At 43.8% G+C, this 15,869-nt stretch overlaps 1 protein-coding gene across 2 annotated transcripts in view; it reads right to left on the bottom strand.

The window, feature by feature from the left end:
- Nucleotides 1-15,869, bottom strand: part of CEMIP (cell migration inducing protein, hyaluronan binding) — a 53,148-nt gene that overhangs the window by 28,957 nt on the left and 8,322 nt on the right. For both annotated transcript variants that reach the window (XM_009330896.1, XM_009330897.1), the window contains exons 6-11: nucleotides 14,571-14,641; nucleotides 13,741-13,836; nucleotides 12,992-13,113; nucleotides 10,659-10,800; nucleotides 9,639-9,830; nucleotides 407-582 (exon numbers count right to left, since the gene is read on the bottom strand). In XM_009330896.1, the coding sequence (XP_009329171.1) occupies nucleotides 407-582; nucleotides 9,639-9,830; nucleotides 10,659-10,800; nucleotides 12,992-13,113; nucleotides 13,741-13,836; nucleotides 14,571-14,641 (799 nt within the window). The remainder of the gene's footprint in view (nucleotides 1-406; nucleotides 583-9,638; nucleotides 9,831-10,658; nucleotides 10,801-12,991; nucleotides 13,114-13,740; nucleotides 13,837-14,570; nucleotides 14,642-15,869) is intronic.

Genomic DNA, 15,869 nt, shown 5'->3' with positions numbered 1-15,869 from the left:
CTAAGGGGACCATAGTTGCTCTGTGATCCCACCGCTGCTGCCATGGCTACATTTGACTTATTTTTAGAAGGAAAATAATTTGCATTTAATGTTTTCCATGAGTTTCAGTCAGCTGGGCTCAAATCGAAGTCCCTGGGCTGAGCACCACCAGAATCTAGGGAAAACTGGGATCGGGATGTGGAGACTGTATCTTGGATGGGTTGAGCATCAGCGTGGCTGGCTGAGCAACGTCTGCAGGAGCGTGAGGTGCACTTCAAAGCCAAGGGTCAGGCAGCAGCAGCGGGGTGGATCTGCTGCACTGTGGGGAGAGGATGTTTGCTCAGCAGGTTTTCTGCATCCTGGCTTCCTTGGTATGTGAAGGTGTGGCTGGGAGGAGGAAAGTGCAAGGAGAGGGCTCCAACCCTACCTTGATGTGTCCTCCAAAGGTGTCAAAATCAAAGAAGGAGCATAACTTGCTGCTGTACTCATAGCACTGCCCCTCCATCTCGCCCATCACCACGACATTGCGGCTCAGCAGCCCCACTTCTGCCCGCATGTCGACACCGTCAATGACTTCGCCAATGTGGAGGTATGTTGCTTTTCCTAAAGGAACAAGATCCAGTTTCAGGGTTACTCTGCCAATGCTGCTGGTTTCCCCTTGTGCCTCTGGTGGGGTTGGCGTGATAATGAAAGGAGTAATTGAGTCAGCAAAAACTGTTGGCCCACATCTCAAAGGAGGGAAGGCTGGAGCACAGGTGGCACCCAAGGTCTTGCTGAGATATTTGTAAAACAGGAAGTGGGATTTTTGGTCTTAAGTTGCTTCATTTAGCCAGGGAGTTAAACCGACAGTCTGTTAGACAAAGCACATTTCCTACCTTGAAAAGGGACTGAGTTCACTCAAGAACATGAAAAGGGACTGAGATCACTCAAGAACTTTTTGCTTTGGATAACAATCAGTTCTGTATGAATGTCCAATGCAAAGAAAATTGATGATGTAGCTACTGAAGAGTCTAAATCCCCAAGGTTAGCACAGCATTTCCTATAGTGAGACCCTGGGAGCTGCTCAGATCCTACAGCACTGCCCACAGGCGAGCATCAGTCTGACCCTGCTAATGCCATGGCTGTTAATCTAAGCAAGGAGAGGACTGGGCAGAAAGCCTTGTGGAAATTGTGGCTTTGGACAATTGCAACCCCTCATCCAGCTTGTGGGCTGCAAAACCTCCCGCTGCCTGCCCTCCCAAACCTCTCAATTTTAGATCCACCCGCACGTCTCCAACTTGCTCTCAACACTTCCCTCTGCCCTGGTGTAGTCGGAGTTTATGGGATCTTCCATTTACCCCGTGCCACATCTCCCTTTGCCAAGCCACATTGCTTATAACCTCCTCCACACACACACCTGTCTCCATGGAGGGGTTAAAAGCACAGAAAGCCTTCCCTGGCTGGACCAGAAAGGGGTGAAGTCCAGGCAGTGCGGATGTCTAGAAAGCAAAATAATCTCTTTGCTGTAATTTCATTCAAACGTATTCATACTCCCTCCTTCCTTCCGCGGCTTTCTGCAGAGAATGCAGTTGGGAAAAGGTTCATCTTACTGACTACATTCTGTATTATTCCAGTAAAAATAAGTAATAAACTCTTTAAGTAAACACTGAACTTTAAGGAATGCTACACTTGCATGTATTTAATTTCAGTGGAATCGTTCAAAGCAGTAATCAGAAACAAATGGCAAGCCTGAAGCCTGACTATCGCTGTGAAGCACTTTATGCTTAAGCAGAGGTGCCAAGTCAAGGGGAGGATTTTGAACACTGAAACAGCCTTGTTTTTAACCAAAACATGATGCTTTGACTTTATAACAAAGATAAGCAAACACCATTCACTCCCTCTTTCTCCTGGAGCTGGGAGTAGTGCAGTTTGATGGTTATATTGGGATTTGGGAAGGGTGAGTGCTCCGCCTTGCTCCGAGACTGCTGCGCTGTGGGACGGGGTTCGCACCGCTACGTGTGCCCTCTGCCTCGGCACCTCCGTCTTCAAGATAGTGTGATCACGTGAAAAAACACTTTCCATTAACTAGAGGAGTGGTGATGGCAGGACAGGTGGACGCTTTTACCCAGGGCTGCGGTGGGAAGACGAGGCTCCTCTGAGCTCCGTGCTCAGCCCCAGAAACAAGGGGCCGCAAGGGGCTGCAGCTTTGCCCCTCGCCCATGTTTGCAATTGCCTCCCTAGAAAAGCCCTGGGCTTCCCCTTGTTGTTGCCCTGAAGCCAGCAAGCCTCAGCAAGGTGTGTGGCCAAAACCAGACCCAGCCCATCCAAAAAGCAGCTTTGCTTCCCTTAGTCACATACATTAAAAAAGCTGCTGCAGTGAGTGTCCTCCACACAAGGATACCCCGTGCTGGACCCTTGAGTGAATCTGCTAAGCAACACAGCTCGTCGTTATGAAACTGTTTTTAAGCTGTTATTTTTCAGTTTCCCCCAGAGCTGACCTTTCCTTGATTTACTGAAATGCAGGAAGGAGTTCAGATAATTGTAAGAACATCCTATTTCAAGCCACATCTCCAGGATTTGTGGCAGTGAAATTAGATAGGCAGTTTTGTTATTCATATGCTGAGCCCTAGAATAATAAATGTCATGCTTGCATGTATTTAATTTAATTTAACACCAGTCCAGACATGCAAAATAGCGTAAGCACTGACAGGAATGTTAAATACTAACCAGTTTCTAAATATAACTTCTTGGGTGCATGTTTTTCACTTTGTGCTTTTGCTGACTTGACTTGTTCGGAGATAAAAGGAGAGATAGAAAGCAATTCCAATGTAAGAGTGGATTTTGAATAATAGCTCCTTTAACAGAGTTTTGAAAAACAAACCTCTCCTTGAGGCAGCCAGAAATTCAAGCTCCCCATGGCAATGGGGCCGTGCTCCTGAAACGGGTCTTGGGAGGCAGACCCTGGCACGGGAGCCCTCAGGTACTGTAAATGCCTGCTGGAAACCAGCACCGAGCACTTCCCAGGGGGCCGGGAGCACCACAACGTGCATTTATAGACACATGGCACTTCCAGGGAGCCGCTGGGGCACGTTTAGTGATGGGCATGAAAAAAAACCAACAGAGGCTGCTCCGTGGCGAGTTCAGGGAGTTCACATGGGGATGGGAACATCTCACTCTGCAGAGCTGCAAATTTGAAGTTAGGCTGCTTAAACAGTGCTGCTTACACTCATGCATTCCTAAATGCCTTGGCTCTAAATGACACAAACTGCTAAATCTCCCTTCAGCCAGCACGTGGAGCCTTCCCAGGGGGCAGCCACGATGTCTGAGACCCTGACCGCTGATCATGGGCCAACCCAAGCCAGGGGTTTGCAAACCGGCACTGAAGTGGTTTGATACTCAGAAAGGCAACACTGTGCTTTGAACATGGGAGGAATGCGTCTGCTGCTTCAGCACCAAAGCCGATGCCTGTGATTGCCCAACCGCTAACAAACCCAGGGGTTACTGATTCACCATCTCCTCCTTTGGGCTTGGTCTTGCTGCATCCCTCACAAACAGATGTTGCCTCGCCAGCAAGCCAGGCTCGTGCCATGTTTTAATCTAAACCAAACAAAGCCTTGCAGTGACACGGATTACATCTTCCCACAACAGGCCTGTGTGATGGACTAGGAAAAACGCCCTGGGTTTGCTGCTCTATTTGTCATACCGGTGCCTCCAGTTACTCCAAAATGTAAATTCACAGGGAACAACTTCTTTAATGTGTGGGCTTGCCTGGTAGAAGTCTTGATTCAGCAAAATATGAGCACATTTCCATGCTTATTACTCAAGACAGTGACTATTAAAGTCACCAGTTGTTGCTAAGGACAAGGTAATTATTAAAAGAAAGTATGCATTAAGGTAAACAGATGATCCACTAATCAAGGGCATGCTTATGTCAACATAGCAATCCAAAGCAGAGTCTCTCCAAACTGTACAAAGCTCCAGGAAAACCTGCCATACTTGAACCTAGCCATAAAACTTGGGTCTCGGGCCTTATCAAACCTAGGAAGGGTGGAATTTTAAAACTATTTCAGCTGCTACAGATGTGGAAGAGTGCTCAGCTCTTGCGAGTTACACAGATGTCTCTGAAAACCCTCCCAGGTACACTCATGCATTCCTAAATGCCTTGGCTCTAAATGACACAAACTGCTAAATCTCCCTTTCAGAAGCGAAACAGGCACTTGGAGGTCTGGGTTTGGGGAAGATAAAGTGGAGCTAAGATGCTGCTGGATTTTTTTTTTCTCTAGAGGGTCTTTTGTTTTCCTTTGGGGTCTCTGAGACTAAGACCTTCTCTCTCACGGTCCTTTAATGTTTCCTAAACAGGAGTTTTTAAAGGAAATGCTAAACATGAACTTGCCTGTTCAACCCACATAATCCAGTGACAGTGAATCCTTCAGGTTGTCTTTAAAAATCAGTGCAACTCATTGTAGATGCCAGCCCAGACCTCTGTCAGATTTAGCATTTTTGTCAAACATTTGTCACCACTGGTGGTAATGCCCCTATTGCTTATATTTAATAACCAACAAATGTTCACACAGGCATCCTGTCAAATCCTCATTATTCTGAATTATCCTGACGGGGTTTACTATTGCATCCCTAAGCTACAAGCCTGTAATGCAGTGCAGCATGGTCTGGGTGAGCTGACCAGCTTCCTGAGTCATGCAGTACAACCTGGTGTCTTAACAAATAAATATTCCTCCGATTCATAACTTTTACATGGAAAATTAAGTTTCCAGTAAAAAGACATACAGCAGAAAGGATGAAACTTATAAGGAGCTAACTTAGAGCTAACTAAGCCTTTTTGGGAGAGTTTCCTGCTGGGTAACTCATCCTATTACAGCCCTTCATCCCTTTTCTCCCTCATGGTCCTGCATGGTGTCCCGCAAAGTTCAGAAATACACCCTCTGTTGTAGGAGTGTGAAGAGCCTTGAGTTCATGTGGCTATTATTAAACGTATACTTAAATGCTGGGTTGGATCAAAGCCTCTGTAGCTGTTTGGTTTCAAGGCTGAAATGATCTTATTGCTGCAGATAGGTGCGACAGGAGGATTGATGTGGACCGAGGGCAGTGCCTCTGCTCGTGCTGGCTTTAACTGAGCGCTGAGAGGTCTCTGTGAGGTCTGTTAGTGTTTTATCCCAATGGCAGTGTCACGCTCTTTCCTAAGCCCACTCCTGTCCCACCTCGTGCCCTCTTTGTGCAGCAGCTACTGGGCAATCTACTGACATACTGCTGTATATTTTAGGTTTTCCCTCTCTGACCTTCCAGGTTTTTCCTCTCCTTATCCTGACATGTAAGTCCTTGCAGCTGGGATGGGAAGATTAGGCAGGTCTGGTGGACAAACAGATCAAATCCTTACTTAAATCAGGCCCAGACTCCACCCTTCTGAACTGCTATGTAAACTTGAGTATGTTTCTTTCAACTCTGCTTCTAGGCAATGCCCAAAGGTAGAAAAAAGAGCTCTGAAAGACTGTTAGAAAGGGCCATTTCACAACATTTCCTGCCCAGCCCTCAAGCACCAGGGTTGCCTTAAAAAAAGAGCTTCTGGCAAGTTCCAGACAAAATGATGCCAGCTTCTAAACAGAACCTCCTGAATCCCTAAAAGTATCTGAATTTGCATAGCGGAGTAACTTCTCCCATCCTTACAGCACAAGATGAATGCTGACACAGGCCGTGAAGTTGTTAGACAACTATGTATTTACATTTTTAATTCAAAGTTCTCTGCGTGAACAAGATCACACTGAACTCCATATCTCTCTAGTATTTGCAGCCCAATAAGCAGGATTTAAGATACGTGTGCTTGTAATCATAGATTCACCAGTATGTGGGATAATTGGAGTAATTATGCCAGGCACAAATAGTTTTTTCATGCTTTATCAAGAGCATATAGGAGCACAAAAGAGCGTTTCATCATTTTTGTTCCATGGTGAAACTTATCAGCATTAGAGGTAACTTCATACAGAGCAACCAAGATGCAGATAAGACTTGTTTCCCAGGGAAACTAGACAAAATACTTGCTCTTTCCTACTATCCAGTTCTATCATAACAACACAGCCCTTGCTTCCTTCCTTCCTTCCTCCTCCCTCCCTCTGCCCTGTACCGTCGTCCCTCCCCAAACCTTGTGAAGTTGGAAGATCAAACGGTTTTAATCTGTTCCCACAGAGAAAATAATCTAGACACAAAAATGACAAGCAAAAAAAAGTTAAACAAAGGAGGCAAGTGAAGACAAAAGTTCCATTTAAGCGAGCAACCATTTGACCAGGAGCAGGACCTGCAGAGCTGAGCCCTCATGCAAACCACGCTTACTCATGGGAGCCGCGGTTTTGACAGTAGTGTAATTATGCCAATAAAGGAGTGCACAAGATCAGTACCTGGGTGCCCTCCCTCACTTTCTACACTGAGATTTGCAGAAGTTCACAGCTAGACATCTAAACCCTACAAAAACCTCATGGCAATTGAGTATTTATGCTTTTAAGTTCTTTTGAAAAGACCGGCCTCTAATCAATCCATTTCTAGCAAGTAAAGCAACTGTGAGTTTTTAGCAGGGAGTATCAAATATAAATAGGACATGAGCTTACTAATGAGTTTGCCTTATTTGGCACAATACGCTAAACCATGTCTATTAAAATATTATTAAACGATGAGAGCATCAATTATAATTAAACCTTGGTATGCCAAGTGGCTGCCACACCAAATTGTCTGTCCACAAAGCAGAGGTTTTCTGCCGTTTTTCAAACAAAGAGACTCTTAAGTAGCTCAGACATGACATTTAGCTTTTGTTTAAAAAAAAAAAAAGGAAAGGAAAAAAAATGAAGATTGAAAGGGAAATAAACCATCATAGGTAGGAAGAGTTTTATCATTTGTCTTTCAAAGGGCAGACTTTTGGAGTTCTCAGCTGCTAAACTAAACCTCTTAGGAAAATTAGGCCATTCCAGTAACTAGAAATGACATCCCTCCGAGACCGCGTATATAGATGTATCTGTGTGGAAGTCTTTTTGCAGAAGGAGCAAAGCAATCTTGACGCTCTCACATAGGGAAAGGCAGGCAGACATTTATGACAAATGTCTTCTGCATGCAATTGAGAACCTAACGCAGCCACGCAAGCACAGGCTGTGCAGGGGCTGCTCACCCGTGCTAAGGCTAGAGGCCAGCCCATTGCTTGCCACGATGTTTGAGCCGCTGGGACAAATAAAGCTCTATTTAAGGCTGGGGCAGAAGTACAGGTAATTAGCTGAATCCCGACAAGTTTCCCCAAAGCCAGCACTTGATCATGGGAGACTTATACACGCACGCCCATGCACAGACAGGTTTCAGTGTGAGCCAAGCGCTCAGCGCGGTGGCGTTTGCCTCCTCCAGCGATGAGCACACCTCAAAACCCTCCGCCGTGGTACTGCCGCTCGCCAGGCAGGGCAGGGAGAGCGCAGGCAGAGCTGTGCAGGCTGCAGGCAGCTGCAGGCATCGTGGAGGGGAGGAGGTGTGGAGAGCACCCACCCCCTGGCTTATGAGTGCTCCTTATTCTGGCTGCCTGTCACAGCACGGGGCAATGGATGAAGTCACACCGTGGCCGCGCATAGAGCAGCTCAGGGACCTCCTGGCTCCTAAAGGCAGGGGAGATCTCAGCCTTCCCCAGGTTTTATTTCATCTAGACTGAACTTAGAATCAGGCAGATTATTTTATTTTTTAGTGTGAATGTGCTTTTGTTACAAGAAAGTTGGATGTGATTTTTATTACTGGACCAGATTTTGCCTTGATTTACATAATCAGTGAAATCCCATTGACGTCAATGGAGTTGCCTGGATATAAGTAAGGGTAGACTTTGGCCCTGGTGTTCATGTCATTTGTGGTAATAAAAGGAATGTCCTAATTCTCCTACAGAGTGATCAGAGACCAAGAGCACAATTACTTTAACAAGTGTTCCCACTGCTCCTTTACTTGAAATTCACATGAACTTTTTTGTTGTTTTTAACCCTTTATTCATTTCCTTAAACTAACTTAGTTGCCATTGTTGCAGAAGATAAATGCAATTACATGAATTTCACAGATCCATTAGATTATGGGAAGCCTAAGAGAAATATTCCTATGCCATCTTTATTTTTACTGACGATCTTCCAAGATCATCTTCACGATGTGACTTGTATCATACTAGTCTGGTACAGTTTTTCCAATAGCTCAAAAGTTGCTCAAGAAAAATATTCAACTTGGACATGTGTCTTCTTTGAAAGTACTAGTCATTTTAAGTCATAAGACTATGATACATTCAAACTGTGAATAACATTTTTCTTGGCTTGATGAACATCTCTCTTTCAGGCCATCCAACAATGAATGGCTAGAGCTCTGTGGGGAGGCAGTTGCCAAAGGAAGTATATTTGTACCTTCCAGAAGATGTTGCATCAGAGATAATGGTGAAGCAGTTCATTTCACAGAGCTGAGCAAACCCCCCGGTGCATTGGATATTCCAAGTGCCCTCATGGTTTCTCAGAAAGATCTTACTGTAAATGCAGACAAAACCTCTGCCTAAAGCAATTGCCACTGTGTAAGCAAAAGGTAACGTAACATGTATGATTTACCACCAGGGAGATGGTGCCTTTGTAACGGCCTCAGCTGTTACATGCTTTTATATTGTAAAATAACTTTTGCTTTTGTAAAGTATAGCAATTAGAAGTTCTTGATCTATTCACAGAAGAGGCGGTTCATGTGGTATTTCCATGCTCTGTTTATCAGCGTGCCAAAACCTAGTTCTAGAAGGAAAAGACCACTTCACAGACTCAAGTGGAGATGCCAATTTCCTGCCCTGGATTTCATGTTTATGCTCATATTGGTAATAGTCTGTGCTTCATCATGGCGATGCTACTTAACTGGACTTGGTATCTGAAGGCCACTTTGCAATCATTAGTCTGCCATGTCTTTTCATCAAAAGCAATTTGTTCTGGATTTGAGCTAGTCACCTTCAAGAGAAAAATGCTGTGGCTCTGCAAAGCTTCCTGCTCCTCCTGCTCAGACTAACTCACGCAGCACTCTACCGACTCCATCTCCCCCAGTGCTGTGGCTCAGGACAACTCGCTTGCCACGTGATGCCAGAAATATTTGGTTAATACATCACCTCTAAGCAATGCCGTCTAGAGACACAGTAAAAGAGAAACAGTAGCTTCAGTCGTACAAAACAGCATTTCTAAAATGTAAGACTACAGTTCTTGTTAAATATAACTTTCTTAGGAAGATAGCCAGCTGCACATTACTTCATAGCCTTACAGTCGCTCACGGTCTGCTCCTGCCCTAGCTCACTCTTCAGATCAGCTGTGCTCATCTCCTGCTTTCTAGGAAGTGATACATTTTCAAATACAGTTATGTAAAATTGAACATTTCAAATACATGACCTGTATTTGTTTCTCTTAAATAAATACATCCATTCAATAGTGTGCTTGGGGACAAAAAAATGGAGTTGGCTATGAAAAGGGAAGGCAGAAAGGAACCAGACTCAAGTTAGATGGCTTTCAAGCATGAAAGGCTTATGTTTCCCAAAAGCACCTAAAAACTATCCATCAAACTCAGGTGTCTCAGATCTTCGCAATTCTTCATGGAGTTATCTCAGTGCAAATGACAGAATTTGTGTACTGCCAACATCAGCATGACAAGATGAAGCACCTTACCTGCTACCTTGACCTGGGTGGGTCTGCAGGCTCCGCATGGCAGCACTTGGAACTCCTCCGCCTGGTACATGGAGTAGTCAGTGCTTGCAACCACCAGCCTGTCTCCAGGTTTCCATGAGCTCACGTCATCCACCAGGTTCAGGACCGTGCTGTTCACATTGGTGTCAATGGTTACCGTAAGCTTTGGTTTCACTGAAAAGCCAAAATGGAAGGGTGGAGAATTCCGTTAATCTTATCAGAAAATGCTTGCTCTTTTTTTTTTTTTGTTGTTGTTGCCTGGAACGCCACCAAAAACGATGATTTCCTCATGCAACAAAAAACAGTTAACTCTTCCAAACACGCTTTTTACTGGCTTTGGCTTGGAAAGCAAGCAAACAAGAAAGTGTTTTCCTTTAGTTGCAGGCAGGTGGATTTTCCACTAACCCCAGGACTAAATTTAAATGTAGCCCTCAGTGGCTCATTTTCACCACACCCACTTAGCAGCAGCACTTGTGGGTGCTGGGCACTGTTATTTACAGCAGCCAAGTGGTCTTTAACGTAATGACTGTTTTTTCCAGCAAAACAACCGTCTTCCACACTCCTTTTCCCGCCAGCTGAGCGCCAAAGAATCCTGATGATCTATCTAATGACAAGGTTAGGGACAGCAGTGTTGGAATTAACAACTACAAAACAAAGTATTACTTTCAAAACCTGTTGTCTTTGCACACTCTTATTGACTAACCCACTACCTCATTCCAAAATGCTTTAGCAAAAGACAAGATATTTACAGGAAGGGACTTGCCAAGTATTTGCCATAGCCTTGATGGGTTTTTGAGACACCACCCTGTTGTCTCTGTTAGCGCTTAGGAATTTTTCCTGAGATAAATCTTCAGCCATTTTATCTGTCTCCATGTCCATAGCCCAGCCAAAGCTTTAGCTTGGGAAATTACTCAAGTTGTTCTTACACCGAACAAGAGCCAGTCATCAGAAGACAGTATTTCAGATTTTCCCTGGTCTGGCTTTCAAACACGGGGCACATACCAGATCTGCCACACAGGAACCGTACTCTGTAGTTCTGGCAGCCCTCGCCCGTCTGGTCCTTGCCGTGGCACAGAAACCTGTAATCGTGGCCACTCTTGTAGAAAACCTCCGTTGTTAAATTAGCTCCATCAAGCGTCATTGCCTGGAATGAGAATAGAAAAATAAAACAGGAGATACCTTGAGGTGAAGAGATTTCACCAAAACATCAATGCTGTCAGAGGAGGCTTTTGCTTTGTTTTGGGTGATGCACAAGAGCTGTATAACAAAACAGGGTCACTGTTATGAGTACTATGCAGTTGGTGCTCAAACACAGCCATTTTATCCGCAAGCTGCATGGATTATTGCTAGGTGCATGCCTTTCTCCTGTATCTATATTAAGACCATGTGCTTTTTTGGGAGGAGTATTTTGAGCTTCAGTAACATCTGCCTTGGTGCCCTAGATTTTCTCTTGCCATTGGTTTGAGGGCAGATGAAAACACTGAACACAGATGCTCGCACCCAAATGAACTCATGGTTTTAAGCCTCTTCACTGCACTCGTTTCATTGCTTGTGGCCAGACTATGTCTGAAGCTTGCAGAAGAAAGAGGTGGGGGTCTTGTTTCTTCTTTGCATGGAACAGGCTCTCTAAGAAAAAACCAAAGCTGCTCCAATACCTATTGCTCCAAAAGGAACAAGAAGAGGTTGCCTTTTCTCACTTACAAGTACCAGCCTGTAGAGCTGCCTTGAGAAAAAAGGCTGTATCATACCAAGAAGCAGCGCGATATGTAGCCTCTCCTGTGTTCCTGCTGGGGCAATGTCACCCCTCAGGGTCATGTTAAATTTCACAGTCCGGCTCTATAGCTCGCAATTCTCTTGACCCTTTCACAAAAATGTGATGCATTGCATTGAGCAATCCAAAGAACACGTGCATTTTAACAAGGCACCAGGAGATAAGCCATCTTTCAATGAAGGGTCTGATCCTGATTCTCTCACTCAGGCAGACCTTCCTTATTAACGCATACAGCCCGCTGCCATGTATAGGATTAGCACCGTCAGCTGAAGGAATGTGCCTCTGGCTGTGCCATGCTTCTGTTTTTATTATCGTATCTTCAATTTTCTTGTAGTTAGCATAGCTGGAGCAGGCCAGCTGCTATAAATCAGTGTAATTTTATGAAGGCAATGAGCAACACCAGATTACACTACCTGAGGATTTGCCCTAAGATCTGCAGGATAAACTGAAAAATGTTTTGGTTTTAATATACATGGAAAAAAAAGTAACTGTCATTTAACAGAAGGTGAAAAAAGGTTTGTTTCTTGAACAGAAGAATATCTTTCTTGTTTCTCTTTTAATATGCATGCTAGAAGGGGCTGTATCATAACAAACATCTGACCCCTGTTTTGAACTGAGTTGTCACTTCTAATATATGTATATGGAAGCAGAAATTAATGTGGATTTGCTAAGACCTGGCAGAAAGCTATAGGGCATTTTTTTTCCTCTCTGTTCAAGAGGAGATTCTTTATAACATCTAGCCCTGGAAACTTTTGCTCATACTGTCAGCAATCCCGTTTACTTCAATAGCCGCATTCTTGTGAATAAGGAGAACTCCACCGCTTCAGAGTACGCAGGAACCTTAGGTTCAGCCTCCCACAGATATGAAGTATTTCATTGTCTTTTGCTAGACAATGCTTCTGCTGTAGTTGTTTTACCAGGTAGACTTATAAGCATTTACAAAAAAAAGGAAAAAGCTCAGTTTTTGCTTTTTTTAATGGCCTTAAAGAGGCTTTTGCAGTCTCAGAAAAGGTATATGATTTCTCCTCCTCAGCATGCTGGCCTGATGGCATAATTATAATGTTTAGCCCCCAAAAGAATTCAAGTTTCTTTCCACAGAGAAAAAACAATTGACTCCAAGAAATGGCTGCAAGCTCACCAACATTTTTTCCAACCTACTACAGCTGGTAGCTTTACCATCTCATTACATTTTGCGATTAATTTTTTAGGTAGGGTCCATTCCAGGACCATTTAAGAACTTTGAAATTTTCATGTGTTTTTTCCTTGTAATCTTCCAGCAGGGAACCACATATTTCATGATAGCATCTGTGCTGTCCATGACCCCATCTGTACTCCTTTTCCGGCCAGAAGCCGGAATTTACTGAAAGGAGCTCAATTCTATAAACTTTTGTCTCAGAATGATACAAGATTGGATACCAGATCTTGTTGGTTATGTATTAGAGCAGTAAAATAATCGCTGTCTTTTATTTAGAAGCAAAAATTACTGACAAGCACAATTATTTTGGGGTTCAGTGTCAGTCCAAAGAGGATTCGCCCCTCTAAGGCCAGTGGTAAGCTAGCCTACCTGGATGTCAATGGGTTGCCTACAGATTTTATCAGGATGAGCAGATTTGAAGTCAGAAAGCTTCTCCATGTCCTTAGATCTCACTTTATCAGGCTTCTCAAACCACTCTGTCCATTCTACATCTGGAGACAAATGCAAACAAGAAAAGTCACTTGAAAGTCAAGATTAATGAATGCAGCAAAAATGCATGAAGCATAATATGATCTCAGATATCATTCACAAGTTTCTTCGCTGACGGTCTGATTCCTGCCTCTTCCTGCCAGTCTGTCAGCCGCTTTTAATCATGCCGTGAAGTGTAACCAGCCAAGGGAGAGCGGAGTTATTAAAAGTTACATAATTGGAGTAAGCAGTATGAGCATTATTAATAGGTATGGATTTTGGATCTGTGTCCTCCTTAGCTGCCTTTTCTGATCTTCAGATCAAGTTACAACCAGTTACTGTATGTTGTCTGAAACATGGACATGATGACTATGCAGTCAAAAGAAGTAAGAGGTTGTATGTGATCTCTCAGATCATAAAAGATGGAATTTCATACCCAGTGCAGTGAGGAAAAAGGATCCCAGTTATTCAGAGTCCTGGAGACAATTGGGGAAAGAATCTGTGTGTGCTCTTTAATTGGGTTAGCAGCGACGTAAATAGCAGCTAGCAAGTCCACTCTTCCCAAATGGAAAAGTATTGCAATAAAAAGGATGATTCACCCTATTTGTCAACTGTCTACCACCGAGTTAAATGGCATACAGATCTCTTACCTTGAACCCACTCACTAGTCGAAGAGACGTTAAAATGTTCTCCATTCTCAGCTTTGAATAGTTTGAATACTTTGGCCACAGCTGACCCTTTGTGACCTGTAAAAAACCAAACATTGGTAAAATCACTGAAAGCAATCGATAAAAGTCAGAACTGAAAAGGTAATGGTCCAAGTGTGTGTTTGCATATTTTGGCTATGTTATCCAGAATTAGCGCTGCACAACTTCCAGAAAAATTTACTGATCTTGGAGTGAGGCTTCAGACACTTTTATAACTGCTTGGACAATCAGGAGGAAAAATCTTCAAAAATCAAGAGAGGATAGAAAAAAAAAAGATTTGTAATATACTACTATTTTTATCTGAAGTTGTAGCAAGCCATGTTGTTAGCTGCTCTTGAAAACGTCATGAAAAGACACAGCCTCAAAAGTCTTCAGCTTGCAAGAAAGTGGTTTTGCAGGAGTATTTGAGGCTACCAATGCAGGATACACTGATTAAGTTTTCAGCTGGTGTGAACTGGGTTTGTTCCATAGCTTTGTGTCAAAGAGAGGCAGAGTCCGAGCTCAACAGAGTTACATGGATTTACACTGGTGCAGGATCTCACCTTTTATCTCAGGGTTTGGATAACCTAGGTTATACCCCACTCAGCTGCTTCAGCTGCATTAATGGGAAGAAGCAACATATACAGAGAGCATTCAATTCAATATGTCCAACCATCAATTCCTCACAGCTTCGATGTAATGCAGTGTCAACCGCCATTGACCAAATTAGTCTCAGCCATAACTCCAACAACTTCCAGAGATAATGTCAAGCCAGCATTTTGTGCATGAATTACCTTGATATTCAACGTGGTCTTCAACAGAAGAGGAGGGATTTCCTTTAACGGTAATAAAACTCCATGGGTGCCTGGAAAATGGAAATGAGAAATGATCAAGTGATGTCATGTATGAGATGCATATTTTTTATAGCACAATGTTCTTGCGTTTCTCAGGGGCATCATATTCAAAACAGTCTGATTAGTGTGACAGGCAGCTTAGTTAATATTAAAAATATCTTAACACTATATTTCTTCAGTAAATATATCAAAAGAGAAGGAAGTTTGAAGGCAAATCCCTGCTTAATACACTCTTATAACAAGTGTGTTTCTCTTTTAAGTGAGTGTTTAAAGAGGCTTGTGTGTGACAGAGGCCGCTTCTGCTTAAATAAATTTAGCTCATGTTAAAACCTTGTATATCACAATTGTCTTTGGAATGACCCATGAGAATTTCTAATAGACAGACTGGCTGGCAAAGGGCAATAAAAAACCTAGATAGTCTCTGGATATCTAGTTTCCTCATTTTGAACATTGAACATGGATAAAGGTTTATGAATCTGAATTGTCTGTTCAAATCTGATCCTATGTCAGAAGTAAGTTCATTACCGCCTGATGGTTATTGGTTGAGTAGGTTCAATAGCTATCAGCAACACTGGGAAATGACCACATGGATGAGTAAGCAGTGGAGACGGAGACTAAAGTGCCTCCCAGCCTTGGAGGTGAACCCAATTAGTGGGGCTCAGGAGGGAGTTTTATCTTCGAAATAGAAGAAGTTTGGGCATATCTGCTCTTAATGACTAACAGAATAACAAATATGCTTTTAGGGTGGTAGGGAGACTGTCACCCTTACCCTGAATTTAGCAAACAGTCCAACAGATTAAATCATGTCTCTATAGGTATAAATATCCAGTGATTTCAATTGCATCAAGATTCACCCTTGAGTCTTGCAGGTCACCTTACATTTACCATCTGCTGGTATAAGCGAAGTTATAAACCACTCTGGGAATTCAGAAGAAAACTTACACAGACATTGACAGATAGCCACTAAAACACGCACAAATCACGACTGGCATGAGCTGGGCTTTGCTGGGATTTGCAGCCCCGGGCTTTGGGGTCGGCAGGAGCAGGCTCCGGGGAGCACTGGTGCACCCCATGCCGTGCCGAGGCCCCACACGTGCACCGGACACGGCTCCTCGAGGGGAGGCAGTCCCAGCGGCATGTCCTCGGCCCGAGCACAGGACAGGCTCAGTGGAAGCTGCCAGCACAACTGCCTCGGGAGCCTGCCAGCGAGCCAGATGCTCCTCCTGGAAAAATTGCCCG

Source organism: Pygoscelis adeliae, unplaced genomic scaffold (assembly GCF_000699105.1).
Source record: "Pygoscelis adeliae isolate BGI_AS28 unplaced genomic scaffold, ASM69910v1 Scaffold318, whole genome shotgun sequence".
NCBI lineage: Eukaryota > Metazoa > Chordata > Aves > Sphenisciformes > Spheniscidae > Pygoscelis > Pygoscelis adeliae.
The sequence above is the reverse complement of the archived record's forward strand: the minus strand, read 5'-3'. Positions and strand labels throughout refer to the sequence as shown.